Genomic DNA, 19161 nt, shown 5'->3' on the forward strand with positions numbered 1-19161 from the left:
GTAACACTGACACCCACCGAGTTACTGAACTTTTATGGTCTCTGTGAGCTTGCTAATGTCCTCATTCTTTTACACAGGAACTTAATAATCAATTTTTATATTATTACGTCACTGATATTGAATGTCTTCACTGTTCTGGTTAGAAAGCTCACACTTTTGCATGTTATTTTTGCTAACGGTTTCCTCAAGTACACGTACCCCCACCACGCAGCTCTTCTAAAACATCACTCATGTAGTTAACAGCCTTCGTAACTTCTTTTCACTCTTTCTTATCTGCAACCCTTAGGACTGGACTCTATATTGAATAATTTGTCATTAAACTGGTTGATTTTCTGTTCTATGATAATCTTTCTCGATTCTAAATCTTAATTTTTTTTTCATATTCATAAAGTCAATATTGTTATTAATACAGGCAATAACTTTTTCGACTAGGCAATCAACAAAAGCTTAAAAGAATTTGGGGTTTCAGAGTATCTCTCTGGTCATGTACTTGATATGTTCGATAGAAGTTGTAGCACACTGATCTCCATCACTTCGATCCGAAGATACATTCCCTGCCATATCATTGCGTTGATGTAGTTCCAGAGAGCACTGTTAGTCAGATTGCAGTCTTTGCTACATTCTCTTTGCGAACAGTCTTGTTTCCCATGCACTATCTTTTACTCAAAAAAAGAAAGAAATATCGCCATTGCCTTGGTAAACCGCTATCAGCGAAGCCTATTTTTTTAAAGAGAAGAAATATTTTCAACGAAATCTTATCTCCCGGCATAGTCAGTAACACTCCCAAAAATCAGTCACTATTGATCTGCATTTAGGCCAGTCGCCCAGGTGGCAGATACCCTATCTGTTGTTTTCCTAGTCTTTTCTTAAATTATTGCAAAGAAATTGGAAATTTAATTAACATCTCCCTTGGTAAGTTACTCCAACCCCTAACTCCCCTTCCTATAAACGAATATTTGCCCCAATTTGTCTTCTTGAATTCCAACTTTATCTTCATATTGTGATCTTTCCTACTTTTAAAGACACCACTCAAACTTATTCGTCTACTAATGTCGTTCCACGCCATCTCTCCACCGACAGCTCGGAACATACCGCTTAGTCGAGCAGCTCGTCTCCTTTCTCGCGAGTCTCCCCAGCCCAAACTTTGCAACATTTCTGTAACGCTACTCTTTTGTCGGAAATCATCCAGAGCAAATGGGGCTGTTTTTCTTTGGATTTTTTTCAGTTCTCGAATCAAGTAATTCTGGTGAGGTTCCCGTATACTGGAACCATACTCTAGTGGGGGTCTTACCAGAGACGTATATGCCCTCTCCTTTACATCCTTACAACCCCTAAACATCCTCATAACCATCTACAGAGATCTGTACCCTTTATTTACAGTCCCACTTATGCGATTACCCCAATGAAGATCTTAACATTAAATTTACTACTGTATCTACAGCTGGCAAATATTCACCTAGAACACTTCTTTTAACCTCCCGATTTCACTCTAAATCAAAAGCACAATATTGCACAAAACTTTGCGCATTTTGTGTGTGTACGAGGTAAAGGGAGTGATAAACACTGCGTACGATAAGGAACATTTACTGCAACCTCTCCCGTTAACGTAAGGTAAATTATTTATATGTTGATTGATAATCATTGGATTCCATTCCTAACACAACACGAAGCATGAACATTATTGCAACTTATGAAGATAATTGACTTGCTGACGCATTTTATTTCCTCCTCGAAATTATTTATTTGCTATTGGTGGGTGATGTAATATAAATAGATTACTCGTATTAGAAGAAAATGTTTTGACAGTTAAGAACTGATTACACACTCCCCGCGCCATCTTTTCTGTGGAGCTTTTGTATATTCGTGAAATCAACTAAAATGTAGTAATTAGTAGGGTAGTTAGTTAAACTAGAAATGTGGTTTATTGATGTTTTCCCACCAGCAATTTGGGTATACAATTTTGTATCTACGTTGCGGAATTTATTTTCTCAATATATCTGAGGTTACCTTTATAGAGTTTCATTTAACATGCACTTTTGGGATATTTAGTAAAGCAATATGTGTGATATCCAACCTTTGGGCAATAATATAGGCATGCTCTCCTCTATCTTACTAAGGGTAATGAATTTGTTTCGTACCCTGTTTTATTGTACTGAATAGGCATTCACATTAAGCGACTATAATAAACTTAAAGTATATTTGGTGGTTTTCATGCCACTCCACTTCGGATTTGTTTCATCTTCAGAATGAGAATGGTCATTACACCTCTAAAACCTTGACATTTGGGGAAAACTAATTGGCTGTATTAGTTATTGTGTTTATACTAATATAAATGTACGGAGATATTAGTGAAGTGTGACCTATGGCTTCAGGTAATGCCGACAGTGGAAGATTATTAACCTTATTAAAACACGAACCGTTGTAAATTGTGTTTGCAATTGTTTTGTGAGGAAGTATAACTGGGCAACTATCCTCTCTTAACACTAATAAAGGGAAAATAAATGTCAGACCCTTCGAAAAATGAGAGTATCGTCAAAAGGAAGGAAAGGCAACAATGCCAGATTAAATTAAGGGTCCCGAGGTTACTAGCCCACGCTCCCAAGATGAGAATAAACTCTTTGACAGGGATAACGTTGATGTGTCCCCCTCTTCCCCACACTCACGCACAAGACAAACTTGAAAATTCATTTTAGGATTAGGCTGTTATGGTTATTAGCAGGGAACGTATTTCCGTGTTAATACAAGTCTATTTAGGAAACTAAAATTAATTATATATTGCATTATCTTTACGAATCATAGTGTGTGGAGTTGAAAAACGCTGTTTATTTTCCATATTTTGGAGTTTAGCACGTATATTCCATATTCTTGGTCTTTAAAGATAATATAGTCCATATTTCGGGTAACAAATATTAAGTCCTCAATAATGGACAAACTAATTAACAATCCATATTTAAACATTTAATATTTTTACTTATTGTACAGCTCAGTGGTGCCAGTGGTTTCCCGATTCTTTTGAATGATCGGTTTTATAATATTAAGTCTCATATATAGCCTAATTCGTATTTCAATAACAATAAATATGTACATATTTGATTCATTAGTACATATAAATCCGTTCCCTGGTTGTTAGATTTTTTCCGACCGAGCGAGTTGACCGTGTGATTAGGGTTGCTGTGAGCTTGCATTCTAGAGGTAGTGGGTTCAAATGCCACCGTCGACAGCTCTGAAGATGGTTCCGTGGTTTCCTAGTTTCACACCAGGCAAATGCTGGGGCTGTACCTTAAGGCCACAGCCGCCACCTTCTCAATCTTTGCGTCGGCAAAAACCTTCGATGTTTTAGTGCGACGTTAAACCACTAGTAAAAGAAGTTCATCATGTATATTACGGTTATCAGCTCCATGTACCTATGTGTGCAGAAACTTTGATATTTCCAATTATTGTGAAGATGTGTGCTAGTATAACTGTGTTTGGGTCTGGATTAGGTCTTTGGATTTGAATGTGTCATCCAGATATTTTTTCTGGAATTGGTGGGGAAATACGGCATAGTTTCTCAGTGCTTCTATTGAGTGGGTAGACCATTTGAATAAGGAGGTGAGTTAACAGCACCCGCGTATTTGGTGATTGTGAGGCATATTGACCGGCATTCCCACTTTGACTGCTTGGTGTCTGTTAAAAGTGGAACGTCGATATATCGACTAGTAGGTCGCCAAATGAGGTCTCTTTAAGATCTACAGTAACCGAGGCCATGCGATTGTCACTAGTTTTGAATAATTCATACGGGTTATGACTGGCTGATTGACGTTGGCCTAAATTCATGAAAAAAGCAATAGTTCATGTATTAAACTGCCTTAATTTTCGTTATGTATTGCTGCAAAGCAAGGCGAGCCTTTTGTTGCCCAAATGAAGAGGGGGGGGACAGGTAGGCTTCCTTTCAACTTTGTGTGTCCAGTTTCACATTTAATGATTTAAATATAGAACGTCAATAATGATTACATATTCGAGCGGCAGTAAGAACGAGTTATCAGCACTACTGAATTTCAGCTTATATCTGGCACTTAGAAAAGTTTCTTCTGGTGATTTACCGCTTTTTTTAAAGTCATGATGATTGTCGTTTAAAGGGGCCTAACAACGAAGTCATCGGCCCCTAATGACACGAGGTGCAACGAAGTGAACAAAATGTGTCCATTGACTAAAATCTAAAACAGATGAAGGAATGACTATGAATCCAAAACAATCAGTGAATCCGATTCACAATGCCTTATTTTCTGGGATGATGCTTGTTCTTCAAAGGAGTCCAAAATCTAGGTCACCAACCCCTCATTATAGTATTAACCACTGGTAAATCAGAACCAAAGTGTCTCTTCCTATAGTAGTACCCTAATCACAGGTAATGTAGACCCAGAGTATGTCGCTCATAAATGCACTACTCACAGGCAACACAGACCAATGTTCTTCATAAAATGGTACTACTCCCCCGATGATACTAATCGCAGACCCAGCTGGAGGCAGTAGTAGTGATCCTTAGGTAGTAGTGTTCTAAGAGGGAGCACAACCAGGCACATGTAGTAGTAGTAGTAGTAGTAGTAGTAGTAGTAGTAGTAGTAGTAGTAGTAGTAGTAATCGCAAGTAAAGTCGACCCATGGTGTTGATCGCGTAATGGTACTTATCACAGATTGTTTTCATGGTTCCAAAGAGTATCATTCCTTTTTCGCCCTTTTATTCGCCTCTTACGATAGTCAGGGGATACCGTGGCTGTATTCATCGTTTGCGTCCCCTACCCACAGGGAGTGTCGCAGTTTAAAAAATTCAAAGCATTCATGATCGTAGATGAAAGTCGCTGTATTATGACACTCCTTTCACGTTTCCTTATTGTCTGTTAAGCCTGACGGGACGGCACCTGTAAGATACGGTTTCATATCCGCTGCTCTGCTGACTCCGCACTGCTGAGCTGGCTTGCTGCCGGAGCACTTTGCTTTAACATTATCTCCTTATAATTTGAATTTTGCTCCGCTTATTCTCTCTAAGAATCCCAGAATGCTGTTATATAGACCTGATTTCACGTATGTTGATGCAAGATACAAAAGCCGAAATAACCACAGTCGTAGCTGCGACTGAGAATTATGAAGGTGCTTGGGCGTGCAGACTAAATGAATCGCTTCATGCAGTAAGGGCCTAAGTCCAAAATAGCACTTTTTCGGAAAAACATGAAAATAAAACCAAGGTGCTGATACCTGTAGGTAGAGACTTTTACAGCGTCTAAATGGAAAATGACGTAGCTGAACATCGACATGTTCGTACACAATCCATAACCGAGCTGCAACCTACCTACTGAACTTGTTTTAAATGTAATGCGAATGACAGAAAAGATGAACAAATTGTAAATAAGTTAAGCTAGAAAGGACAACTGAATCAAAGTGATGGCACCCTAACAAAATGAAAGAATATCCTAGACGTGGTGCTGGTAAAATCAGCTGATATCTATAGACACATTGAAATGATACATGGTATAAATTATCACGAAACTGTTTGTCGCAGTTAAAAGTAAATGTGATATAAAGGACGGTTGTAAAATTCGGACTAATACGTAGTACAGTATTGTTCATAAGAGGCACGAGGATTTAAAAATGTTACGAATGGTGGAAAATGGTAAATAAAAATGTAAGCAGCCTATAGGATGGGTTTTAAACAGTTTTTGAGTGGTGTAAAAACAGGTTTGTATATTTAAAGGTGGTAAGGAATAGTAATGACCCGCTTTAGTAGAGGGATGCAGGTTGGAAAGAAATGGAAATACTTCTGAAAGTAACGAGAAATTGAAGGAACTTGGTACCAGCGAAGTACTGAAATGTATATATAACAGATATTTGCATAAAGGAACAAAAGCTGAAATCTAGGAAAGTAGGTGGACTTCATGAGATACGGAGGTATGTATACTCCAGCATAGCTCTCAACCAAACTTGGTACTATCTGGAAAAAATGTTGTGGGAGTAAGACACTCCAAGCACCCCTACGGTTGGGGGTTGGGAATGAGTGCCATGTAAAGGTCATCAAAAATATTAGTGTTGGATCCATACTTCTCGGGATTGCTGGGATGAATTGTAACCCTCTGGATGCCGTTTAAGTCCAATTTCAGCCTCCATCGGCGTGAGTCAGAAGGGTTGAAAAAGAAAATGTCCAAAATGATCGAGATTGGTGATAAATCCGCAGTTCTCAGATTCGCTAGGCTAATTGCTGACAGTCGCAGTGACAGTTGGAGTCGTGTACATCGTATCCATAGCCCGACGTATAAATACATACAATTATCACTTATTGTTTGAAAGGACTGGATACTTCCTAGACAATATGGGCTTGAACAAGGACCAAACTTCACGCAAAACAAGATAATCTAAGACTAAAACTTTTAAACACATACAATGCTCAAAAAATAAATCGTCACAATAAAGAAATCTACAAAAAGTCACTTGACACAAAATTAACTAATAATATAAATCCAAAAAATTAACTGAAGAGAGTACTCCGGCAGCGCATTGAGCAATTTCATGTCGAGACACGTTTTTTCACCTATTCATAATTAATGCTGCGGAGTAGCACGTTGTTGTTAATTACTGTAAAGTCCTAGTACATCTTAACGTAAGTTAGTATATAGTGCTGTAGTCTTAAGTCTGGCAGATGATTCCTTACAGTATAAACTAATGTTAGCATGTAATAGTGTAGAGAAATTTAAAATGCCTATAGACTCCATAATTCCTTAGTCGAGACTTTTTTTTATTGTAAGGTATGCTGAAACAACTGAGAACTTCAAACATATTCTGGAGCTTCTTGGCAATAGGCAAAACACGAGAGGAAGAGTGCAAGCTGGAAGTTGTCTTTATGGCGTGTTTAAACTAGCTAGGATGAGGCACGAGTGGCGTTGTCGTTGGATTCTCACCCAAGGGTATGTGGAATCGAAATCATAATGTCAAGAGTTGGGTAAAACTAAAACCTTCCGTCCTTGAGAATGAAAAAATAAAGCTGGTGAAGAGAAGGGCTTTTGAGGCCATAATGGCGGCTTCGTGTGATTCCATACTTCTTTCATGGAAAATAAGTGCCCAGTCTAACTTACGCAGTCTACGTGCAGTAGTTGGTTATCTCCTTCAAAAGCTAAGTATATTGCCTTCTTCGGTGATCTTTACTCATTTCACGTCGTCGATTCATATACACAACTCCTAGAATGAGCATTTTAATTAATCTTTCTTTATCGGTTTTCTTCTGCTATTGTGTCGATCTCGTTTCTGCTACCAACCAGCCTCATTACTTTCATAGTCGTTACCTCTAGTTCATGAATCAACTCTTCTCTCCCTGAACACCAAGCGGTGAAGAGAGTTCGCTACTACTTAATCCTGTTCTTACTTCTGTACTATTTCGAGAGATTCAACCCGTGCAACTAAAATATCTGCTATTCAGCTAGTTCACGTTTAACTTCCCTGTGTTTAATCCTTAATGTACCATATATGTTGGTGAAATTAGTCTGTTGCCGAGCGATTGTATTCGGGATTAGATGTCACAACCTTTGAAACAAATGGGGACGAGGAGCGATGAACAAGCGGAACCTCTGTCTCAACTAAGGAATCACAGTAATAGCATACTGTCTAAATACTAAAGATTCGTGTTAATGCATTTACTGTCACATTAAAGAGCTCGTATCAGAAAAAAGTATTTCCTGCTACTCGTAAAACGTATGATGATCAAGATATTGAGCATGCTGCCTTATAACTCGTACAAGAAGACCCGTCATATTAGAATGCAAGATCTCAGCACATTCAGATGAAGGTTACTTAAGGAAAACCCAGGCTGAGTAGCTCAAGACGGTTGAGGCGCCGGCCTTCTGACCCCAACTTGGCAAGTTCAATCCTGACTCATTCTGATGGTATTTGAAGGTGCTCGAATACGTCAGCCTTGGTTCAGAAGATTTACTGGCACGTAAAAACTCCTGCTGGACAAAATTTCGGCACCTCAGCGTCTTCAAAAATTGTCAAAGTAGTTAGTGGGACGTAAAAACATCAAATTAAGAAAAACTGTTGACATTTTATACCCCGTTGAGAAGTGTATCTTTCTAGCATATTAATCTCTGAGCTCGGTTGTATGTAGAAACTCGCCTCAGTAGCCTATTCGGGAGATAGTGGGTTCGACCCCCCACTGTCCGTAGCCCTGAAGATGGTTTTCCGGGGTTTCCCGTTTTCACACCAGGCAACTGCTGGGGCTGTACCTTAATTAAGACCACGGCCGCTTCCTTCGTACTCCTAGCCCTTTCCTGTCCCATCGTCGCCGTAATAGCTGTCTGTGTCGGTGCGACGTAAAGAAAGTTATTTTAAAAATTTCGTCTTGTGCTTTTTTTTTTTTTTTTTTTCTCCGTGCTACAGAGTGGTCCCATTTCTGAACGTATATGAACCCCAGTTGCTGGAACACACATCACACCACTGAGCATAAAATATATATTGTTTGTTACATACTTCGTGATGTTTTGGAAGGTGTGAAGGTTGTTTGTACTGCTGGCAGGACGCGGTGGCAGTGTGGTTAGCTGGTTGTGTACTCTCATCCACCGCCACTATCCGCACTGCCCTTGCGCCCCGTCACCTCGCCGCCTCGTCCAACCACTACACTGGCGTCGTTGGATCAAGACTAATCATTCCGGGAGGTCATACCAGGTTTGTATATTCGTTCAAATGGTGTACTTTTTACATATTCATTAATCTTTTTTCCAAGTGTATGGTACTGGTAATTGCCATTCAAAGTAACCGCATGCTGTCTAACAAGGGGAGGTCACGATGTCCGCATCACCGATTTTGTTCAAACTTTTTAGGTTGGTAGTACTTCATAACAAATACACACTGGCAAAGTAGTAGCGCGCAACTCTCAGAAATTTGCAAAAAAAAAAAAAAAACTATTATGAAAATGTCGAAAAAAGTGACGAGAGGTTTAGCATGCCAAGTACCATCAAACCAGAGACTGGTGCGGTGGTCGAGTGGTTAAGGTTTTCGATTTCAGTTATGAGGATGGTGAGTTCGAGTCACGCTGCCACCAGCTTTATACCCCTCCCCATTTCCCCCCTTTTTCATCTATTACAAGTTTATTTTCTTCTGTTACTCTCAAAATAGATGTAATCATTTTCTTTCTCAATAATTGGGCCTCCTATGTAATATCTACAGCGTCGCCGGGATCCAGTAAGCGATTTATACAAAGAAGGCCCTTTTCAGCTGTTTTTTGTTGTTGTTTGCTCTCCCGGGAACTCGTTTGCACTTTGCGTAGCTTCACATTCAAAAACACTTCCGTTCGAACATAATTCAACATGCGAAATTTCCATACCGATCGAACTTACGAGCACGTCTGGTTACCTCACACGCAACCGTTACACGACACAACGCGGTCAGACAGTGACTAACTGCTGCTCTCATTCGCAACATGAGGAAAAAGGGGATCAGGAAATGTCAGGAAAAAAAGTTGGTGCGAGCGTGACTCGAACTCGCCATCTTCATAACTGAATTGGACCACTCGACCACCGCGCCACGGTCACTCGCTTGATGGTACCTGGCATGCTAAAACCTCTCGTAACTTTTCTCGACATTCTCAAAATTGCGTTTTTCGGAAAGGTTTGAGAGTTACGCGCTACTACTTCCCCACTGTGTTTCTGATGTACTACTACCAACCTACAAACTTTGAACAAAATCTGTGATGCAGACATCGTGACCTCTCCATGTAAAATACCTTCAGGTTCTAATCTTTGTGGCTGAATGCTATATAAGGGATAGAATTGCCTTTCTTTCGTAGTGTTGTAAATTATTTTAAAATCGTATTTGAAGAGCACGTGTGCGAAAATAAAGGTCAGAATCACATCGTGTCATGAATTTCACAAATATTATTTCACACTAAGTTGGGTAGAAAATATTGTTGATAGGTTTGTGTCTTTGTGTTTGTAAGAAATAGCAACTATTTTTTTAAAGTTGCTAGACCCTAATGGTGATCAATTTACTTTGGATCGTTAATTGCTAAATATTGGATTTTATGTGCCTGGAGCGGGCTCCAAAACGGAAATTGGCATTAAAAATTAGCAGCAGTTGCGAATAATCCCCTACAAACGTGGAAATGTGACAGAATGAGACTGCTAGACATTCTTATGCAAAGATACTAACGTACTTGTCAACTGGGATGTGGACGTAGATGTGTGGGCGCCTGTTCAAAAGTGATCAACATTAAAAACCACTACATCTTCGTTTTTTCTTGATGGATGCAGTATTTTTGTATCCGTCTCTTGGCACAGGCCAGAGCAAAGTATAGCTTCCACCGAAGTCCCAGTCTCTTCCATAGCTGTGACACTATGGAAGCTGCTGGGGTATGGGTGGTGCTGAGTAATGACATTTGGAGCACAACTAGTGTCTGAGTGCTATGAAAGGTGTTGCTCATAGGATCAGTCGTGCTGCAGTGGCATCTTCTGGTCTATTGAGGAAAGCATTGGCATACAACTCCTCGTCTTGCCTAGTACGCCTCATTTGGGCTCTGCCATTGGCTTTTGCGGTTTTCCTATAACTGCATAGCCTTTGGTGGTACTATTTGAGGATCCAACCAGCCTCTGGGCTGATGACCTAACAGACAGACATCTTCGTTATGCACAAACTCTGATACTAAGTAAAGCGTTGCACGTCTTGGTGTTGTGAAGGTGCCAAGTACTGATAAAATCACAACTATGGGAACATACCTTTGCTGTTATCATTCCTGTAATACTAAAAGTTAACATGGGCTCGAACCTCGCGCGCTCGCTCAGGGCATGCCACCGGCAGCAGCTCCAGATATAACCTGCTGCCTGGCATGCGAGGGGGAAGCCAGCCCGCTGCCAAGTCCTCTTCGGGCTGCTCCATAATTTACGATCTGTGTTCCTGAGAGAACTCTACCTTTTTAGGACAGCCATATTGATATTGGAATGGTAAAGTCCGTTAAGCGTGGGTACTTCTTGAGTTGTGTTACGTGAATTTCACTCTGATCTTGTCCCTTCCAAGAAATAGGCCCGAGTTATGTCGGCAGTTCTTGTGATGCCTGTTGTTTTAAGGGGTGTAACATCTAGGTCACCGGCCCCTCGCCAGTTCTGGGAGGATATTTCCGTTTTCTTTTTTACGTCTGGGTTACCGATGCCATTGAATGAAAGCGATATGACACACACAAATTAGTTCGACAATTTGAATACAATAATGGCGTGTGGCCTCCGAAGAGGCCTGGTACACGTCTTTCTGTGAGGATATGGCCCTTCCTATGATGGATTCTAATGCTTAAGACGGCGCACACACCCATCCCTCGAGTCATTGGAATTAACCAATGAAAGTTAAGTCCCGACCCATCCGAGAATCGAAACCGGGACCCCCTGGTCCAAAGGCCAGCACGTTAACCATTTAGCCAATTTGAGCGTGCCCTTACGATGAAAAACACATTTCTTATCCTCAGTTGCGATAGAGATTAGTTTTGGGTAGCAAGGAGAAGGTTCAAGCATGTGCTAAAACGGCTCCTCTTAAATTTTGGAAGGATTTCTTCTATATTTTGTGTTTTAATTATCGGTTACTGATCACAGAAGTGAGGAGTATGAAATTCAGAAATAAAAATTCAACTTTGAACGCTTTCTAGATGGAACTGGCATTTGGCACTTCTTTTTGTATAACGAATCACAAATAAGATGAATATTGTCAATACTATTACACTCTTAAACAAAACACTATTACATTTTTCTATTCATACGTTTTGAAAAAATAGTCCATTCTCTTCCTCAGTGAAATAATTCCTTAGCAAACATCGACTTGATTAAAAACGCATTACATTATAATTAAAAACTTACAAATAAGACTGTTATGACTAATTCTTCACCAGTCTTCTATCCTGCTGCAATCTTGGCCGTCATTGTCACAATACTATTGAACTAGTACTCGCATCATCTGTTTGATTGGCTTGCAATACTATTTGTTCCAACCCCCAACCCCGCCACCTCTTTTCAGTTTCGACTCGGTTAATTTATAACTGTCAGGTTCTTCAGACTGCCCAAACTAATGTTGAATAAATAAATCTATAAACTAGTTTTAAACTATAAACTATCATATTCTCGTGTCTGAACTAATAACTTAAACACTTAGTAAAAAGTTTGTTCATTACTACGTTAGAATGTACTCTTATTTTCCCATAGAAACCTACTGTATACAGTGAGATTATTCCTAGCAGTGATTTTAAAAGAATAACTCTGGGTAAACACTTTAATTAATTTCTAAATCTGTTACAGTGAAAGCAAAGCAGTTGCACTTTTTGAGGTACTCATTTCTATTATTATTATTATTATTATTATTTAGCGTATGCCTAACACGACACATTACATATAAATACAGTAGTAATACATATTTACAGTTTGAATTATTTACAGGTTCAAGTTACTTGCATAGTCAGCACACTAAGGTGAGAGCAGAAATGTGTCTAGGATTTCCCTGGTTGGCGGTGAGAGGACACTGCTCCACAATGTGCCGAACTGTTTGCTTCACAGCACCACAACTGCACGCTGCGGAATTAAGTATTCCTCATTTATGGAGGGAGTCGGCACATCTGCCATGGCCAGTGCGAATCCTGTTTATGGTTGTCCAGGTCTTCCGTGGAAGATCAAAATCCTTTGGTTCCTTTTTAAGCCGTGGTAGATTGTGATATTCTGAGGGAGCACTGGATATCCAAACTTGATTCCAGGCCTGAAGCAGATGAAAATTAGCGTATGCTAGGTTTCTGGCTGTTCTAACAGGTGGATGTGTAGTTTCTAGCCTGTTGATAAGAGCATCATTCATGTCACCATGGCTTGGCAACTGACTGTTAATTATTTTCTTTTAATCTCGTAGAAGAGCATTTTCCCGACGGAGGTGAAATGGTAGAATATGAGATAGAACAGGTAGCCAGAAAGTGACAGTAGATCTAATTGTCCCGATATCATACGCATAGTGTGATTCAGCTGAGTGTCAGTTAATTTGGTGTGACTGCTGTACAGTCATATCGATAAGCAGTATTCTGCAGCAGAGTACACATGAACAAGAGCTGAATTAATTAATTAATTAATTAATTATAGACCTTATGGTAGATGCTAATGATCTCCAGGTGGTTCCACACAGCTTCTCTAAGATGATGATCCTTGGTCTAACGTAGCAGCCGTTTCCTGAAGATGTTTCTTGAAGGACAGTTCTGTCGAGTAATCCCTAGATATTGTGGATGTCTGTTGTGGGCAAGACAAGTGTTCCCAAACTGAACCTTCAGTTCACAATTGGCCATTTTGTTGCTAAGGTGAAAACGTGTAACTTCAGTTTTATTTGGATTCGGTTGTAATCTCCATTCGTGAAAATACTGTACTAAGGTGGTAAGATAAGATTTCAGTGTTTTCCATGAATTTATCTTTTATTGCCAGAGTCCCAATCATCAGCATATCCAAATTTCCTAGAGCCTAGTTTCAGGTATATCAGCTATGTACACGTTGAAAAGCAGAGGAGCTAACAGAATCTTGGGGAAGACCATTGTTTATAGAGTTTTCTCACTGCTAGTGCCATTTCCCAGTATTACACAAACGTACTCTTGGTGAACATACTATCAATAAGTCGTGCAATCTTCTTCCATGGCAAAACGCGTAGTTGTTAGCAGATAAGCCCTTGTTTCCACACAGTATCATAAGCCGCAGTAAAATCAATAAATGCTACAGATGTTTTCAGTTGTTTTTGAAAGCCAGCATCAATAAATGCCATTAGTGACAAAACCTGATCTGTACAGCTACGGTTTGGTTGAAACCCTGCTTGTTCAACAAGCAAATTCTGAAAAATGACGGAACTGTTAGAGTAGCCTTTCCAGAAGTTTATATACTATGCTCAGAAGTGTAATGGGACGGTAATTTTTGGGTTGATCGTTGGATTTTCCTGGTTTTAGGATAACAATGATCTTTGTCAAATTCATGATTAGAACGATAGACCTCTCTGTAGGATGTCAGAGCAGAATTTAGCGAGCCATATTCTAGCATATTTTCCACAGTGTAATGAAAAATTCCGGGTGAATGTCATCAAACCAAGTGACTTTGCCTGACTACATATCTTGTGGAGCGAATGGCCTGGAATAAGTGCTCTCTTCTGGACTGATTGCCTTCAGTGTTTTCAATTCACATTTTATCCGTGTAGTATGGTCCCGATCTTCTGGAGCTTTTGAGTCGCCACAATCGGTGTTGCAACCATATCAGGAGTTATCGGAGAACTAATTCGATGTACCCGACAGCCCCCTCCTAGCTTTCTTAGAATGGAACATGCTTTTTGACTTGAGCGTTTGAAGGCAAAGCTTTCAACTGTTTCTGTCCATTTCTGCCTGCGATCAGCATCCAGACTGTGGAGTAATCCATCTATGCACGGGTCTCCAGTTGTAAGGAACTCTTGGTAGAGAACATCACTGTTTTCATTCCAACCAGGGATACATTCCTTTTGGTAGCCTCTAGGTATGAACTACTTTGCTGTGCTTTTTACAGTTGTCTTTTACATGTGGACTCCATCCTAGGCACTTATCAAGGTGTTCGGCATAGCCAATCCAATTTGCTCTCTGAAAGTTCCAGCGTGGGCGAGGAATTGAGGACACTATTGGAACTTTAATTTCAATTTCCACTACAACTGGTCGATGTTGGCTATGGGAAAAAACAGGGAGAACTCTTCGTACGGTTGGTAGAGGTGTAGTGTTGTAGTCGGTAGACACGTAGCATAAATCAGGATTATACTCTCTCCTCCAAGTAGATGATCTGAAAGTCCGCCGATCTTTAGTCATAAAGATGGAAACTGTGCTCTTCAGCCCACGAAGTCAAAGCGTCCCCGTTGGAATCAGTCACAAGTATCCCCATTGCTCATGATGGCTGTTAAAATCACCTAGACAGACAGCTGGGTGAGAATATGGTTGAATGACATGTGCTGGCCATGTGGAAGGAGGTGGTTTATAGATATTGACTGTAATATCTCCTACTTGATTACAATAGAATGGACATCATCTCTTATGCTTGTGGACATCTCTACTATATTTCGTATATATATTGCAGTTCCGTATGCACGATGGATTGTTGCACTTAGCTCATAACTTGGTATTTTACCTCTGGTATGCAATTGATCTTCATTTGCTACGTGAATTTCCTGTAAAGCAATTACATCAATATTGTTTTCCAGGGATAGTCTTGATAATAACTGACACTTTGATCTGCTTAGTCCTATGTTGATCTGTATTATTTAAATACTTCGACCTAGGTTCCTATATTGTTGGTCCTTATAAGGACCGTTTCCGTGAGGTCTAAGTCATTGAGATATGTTTTAAGCCAGGAGATCCCAAGGATTGTCTGGCTGCCAATGTAGTTGCTTTCTTGGCACCACCCACTTACGGACGTGAAGTACCAGCGTACCCCATTTCTGATATTAAATGTGGTAAATGCACCTCTGAAATTAACATTGTCATCGTTCGGGATGCTTATTTTATGTAGTTCTAATAGTGCATAAAGTCCCTAATTTCCTAGATACCTAAATTTTGTTTGAAACCTCAAGGTACCCTCTAGCCCCGGCCACGGTTGACGAGCGCCATCGTCCAATCTCTTTCTCATGTAACGAAGCAGATTCCTTTGAAACCAGTGGAGAAAGAATGTTTTTAGCATCAGATAAGGAATAATTACGACATTTTGTTCAACGCTCACACTACCACTAACACATTCAGATGTTTTAATTGATTTATTCCTAATATTTCATAAAATACCGTTTATATGTTGTATAAATGTTACTAGTAACTTAATGTAAGAATATTGTATGTCATTCGAATATAAAAAATGGCTATTTATGCAACTCGTGTGTAAAGTGAACGTTTTTCTGTACGAGTGGACGTTTTAAGCAGATTGCGTAAATTACGTAAACGTTCATGCTGCAAGAGTTGCATAAATAATATTTATTATTATTATTATTATTATTATTATTATTATTATTATTATTATTATTATTATTATTATTATTATTTTATATGGAAAGAAACATACTGCAGAGAAGTAGGGTTAAATATAACTTAAATTTCTAATGTTAACATTTTTATATGAGAAGCTTACAGAAATAACAAACTGTATTATCGTTAAGTTATGAACTACATTCCCATTAAAACTGAAATGTACCCTGAAAGTAAAACACTGGAAATAAGAGCCTAATTATGCGGTATAACTACAGTTACTCTTACCTCACTTCAATTGAAAATTTGCTCTCCTATTTTTCGTTGTTTCAAAATGTTGGTAATGTTTGACGTGCGAAAGAAATTACCGTTGCGAGAGGAGAGAAAGCAGGAATGAAGTCGTCTCCGCAAAGTGGTGCAATCTAACGAGGGCATTTGGAATTTTCTCGATAGGGGCGCTTGCTGGTCTCGTGCAACACCCAAGCACCGATAATGGCGAGCGTGCTACCTGATGCTTAGGCCCCTCCCTGCTAAAACTACATTGCACCGCGCTGTCCGCTTCGGAGTTGCCGTAGGAAAGCAAACTTCCCAAGTTTTATTCGAAACCGGCAGCGTTTATTGATCCATTACGAAAGATTAGTACATTGAATGACAAAATATGGTGGGTTTTAACACATTTTAGATTAGGTTTATTACACTAAAGTTTACAAGAAAAAACTATAAATGAATATTGAGAGTTGTGCAACGCTGCAAAAGTACCACGCACTGCCCCTGGTAACGATGTACTTTGATATTATACATCATAATTGTGTTTTTGGAACTCATAGAGAAAACTAAGTGGTCCATGAATCGTTTATGGAAGGAGATGTATTATATTACATCGTATCGTTCATTTTTCTTCAGTACATAGGCGTCTTTAAAAAAATAATCTGAATGAAGTTGTGTATAAATATAAGTAGTTGAAATATCTTCCTTCATGTTATTGCAATAAAAACATAGTCGCATTGCAATGTATTATCTTCTCTTTGTATTTGAATATGTGATAATCACTGCGTGGCACAGATACATTGTTTATTTTTACGTTGCACCGGCACAGATACTGTAGGTCTTATGGCGACGATGGGTTAGGAAAGGCCTGGGAGTGGGAAGAAAGTGGCCGTGGCCTTAATTACGGTACAGATCCAGCATTTGCTTGGTGTGAAAAATGGAAAACCACAGAAAACCATCTTCAGGGTTGCCGACAGTGGAGTTCGAACCCACTGTCTCCCGAATGCAAGCTCACAACTGTGCAGCACTAACCACACGGCCAACTCGCCCCGCAGATACATTAAGGCAGTGATAAAATATAGTAGGCCATGAAGTGTGCAATAAAATAACTTCTTTGCAATGTACAGAAACAGCCTACTTTTCAAACGCAAAACTGTCTAGAAAACGGCTAGTTTTTGTTGTGTTGTTGGTGGAAGGTAAGACATGCACTGATGGAAACTTACTGCTCATGAATACATTCCTAATTTATTTTCTTATTAAAACGATTTAACTATTTTCAGAGTATTAAGCGGATTACACTTCTGCTGTGTTGTCCTATTTGGTATCTAACTGAAAGAAATTCCGATCTTGTTATTCATTGTGACGAGAAAGCTAAACAGCAGATTCTTTTCTGTTCAGAATAGTACATGTAAATATGCCACGGTTTCTTGAAATAATGTAAACGAGTAGGCCCTATGCAGTATCTTTCTTAAAGAAGTGCTGCAGTTTACCAATTGAATAGTAGTGTCCGGCTCCATGGCTAAATGGTTAGTGTGCTGGCCTTTGGACACAGGGGTCCCGGGTTCGATTCCTGGCAGGGTCGGGAATTTTAACCATCATTTGTTAATTTCCCTGGCACGGGACTGGCTGGGTGTATGTGTTGTCTTCATCATCATTTCATCCTCATCACGACGCGCAGGTCGCCTGCGGGTGTCAAATCAAAAGACCTGCACCTGGCGAGCCGAACCCGTCCTGGGATCTAAAAGCCATTCGCCATTCCATTCCATTCCATCACAGGTAGTACCGAGCCGTACCAAACATCTGCTGTAGCTAGTCAATATACACAAACCATACTGCCCGTGAAGTTAATATAGAAATGAAAATTCAATATTCATTTGCAATGTATTGAAAGCTTGGTTCGAAAATTACTATTATTAATCGTCTAGATTTTTGATGTAAATTTTTCCCGTCATTGTGTTCTTAAAAAATAAAAGAATAATCTGTTCATTGTCGTCCATCTTCAGAGCTGATTTTTCTGTGGAGAGCCCAGCACCTTTGTCTCCTTTTTGTGAGCTGTTTTATTATTCTGAGTGCTGAATTATTTTTGCAATTCCTTTTATGATGAGTCGATTTATTGTGTACTTGCATTGTATATCAACTCGCTTCCCCCCTCAACATGAAGTTAATTTATAGTTTTCCATTGCATAACATGACATTTGCTTGTTTTACAGGGCGGCTTACGTGTCTTTTGGCGGATTACTGATGCGGTTACAAGGAGACGCTAACAATCTTCACGGCTTCGAGGTCGACCAACACATGTACCTGCTCATGAAGAAGCTCGCCTTTTAATCAAGAGCGAAGTTTCATCAATATTATCATCTTTATCATGTGACATTTTTACGAACCAAACTTGTATATTTGTTACGAGATTAAAAATAAAGTGAAGCATTTGTTTTTTAAGCTGATTGTCATGTTCTGTTCTGCAATAGGGTTTCTGTGCGAAGCCATATAGCGCTTTCCTTATCCCATCAGTTCTCCGGTTCAGGGTTATCGTGGAGGAATCCTGACATACTGTCCCATTCCTGCTGTTAGAAATGTCCACACTCCCATGCAGTATAGAAACACAAAACGATCGGGCCCTAAGTGAAAACTTAAGATTTCGCGATATAGGTAGATAACCAAACATTTTTATAGAATCCAGTTTTACCCATTTTATGATTAACCGCTCATACGAAAATTATCTCCATTTTTACGAACCAGATTTATGGATTTTGTTTTTGTACTTTGATAGCATAATGCAGCCTATTTGTATGATTTATTTAAGGCATTTTTATTTTTCACACGACGAAAGATGCTTTAATTTTTGCTGACCTCTGATAGATATTGTATATCTTATGATTGGCAATTATTTCATCAATAAATTTACTGGAAAATTGATATTTGTCTGTTAAATTCGTG

At 39.4% G+C, this 19161-nt stretch overlaps 1 protein-coding gene across 3 annotated transcripts in view; it reads left to right on the forward strand.

Moving 5' to 3' along the window:
• Polr2H (DNA-directed RNA polymerases I, II, and III subunit Rpb8) overlaps positions 1–18663 on the forward strand; it is a 750482-nt gene extending 731819 nt beyond the window's left edge. For all 3 annotated transcript variants that reach the window (XM_067137576.2, XM_068225446.1, XM_067137577.2), the window contains one exon: positions 18435–18663. In XM_067137576.2, the coding sequence (XP_066993677.1) occupies positions 18435–18552 (118 nt within the window). In that variant the 3' untranslated portion in view covers positions 18553–18663. The remainder of the gene's footprint in view (positions 1–18434) is intronic.
• Positions 18664–19161: the final 498 nt, after the last annotated feature.

This window comes from Anabrus simplex, chromosome 1 (assembly GCF_040414725.1).
Source record: "Anabrus simplex isolate iqAnaSimp1 chromosome 1, ASM4041472v1, whole genome shotgun sequence".
In the NCBI taxonomy this organism is placed as follows: domain Eukaryota; kingdom Metazoa; phylum Arthropoda; class Insecta; order Orthoptera; family Tettigoniidae; genus Anabrus; species Anabrus simplex.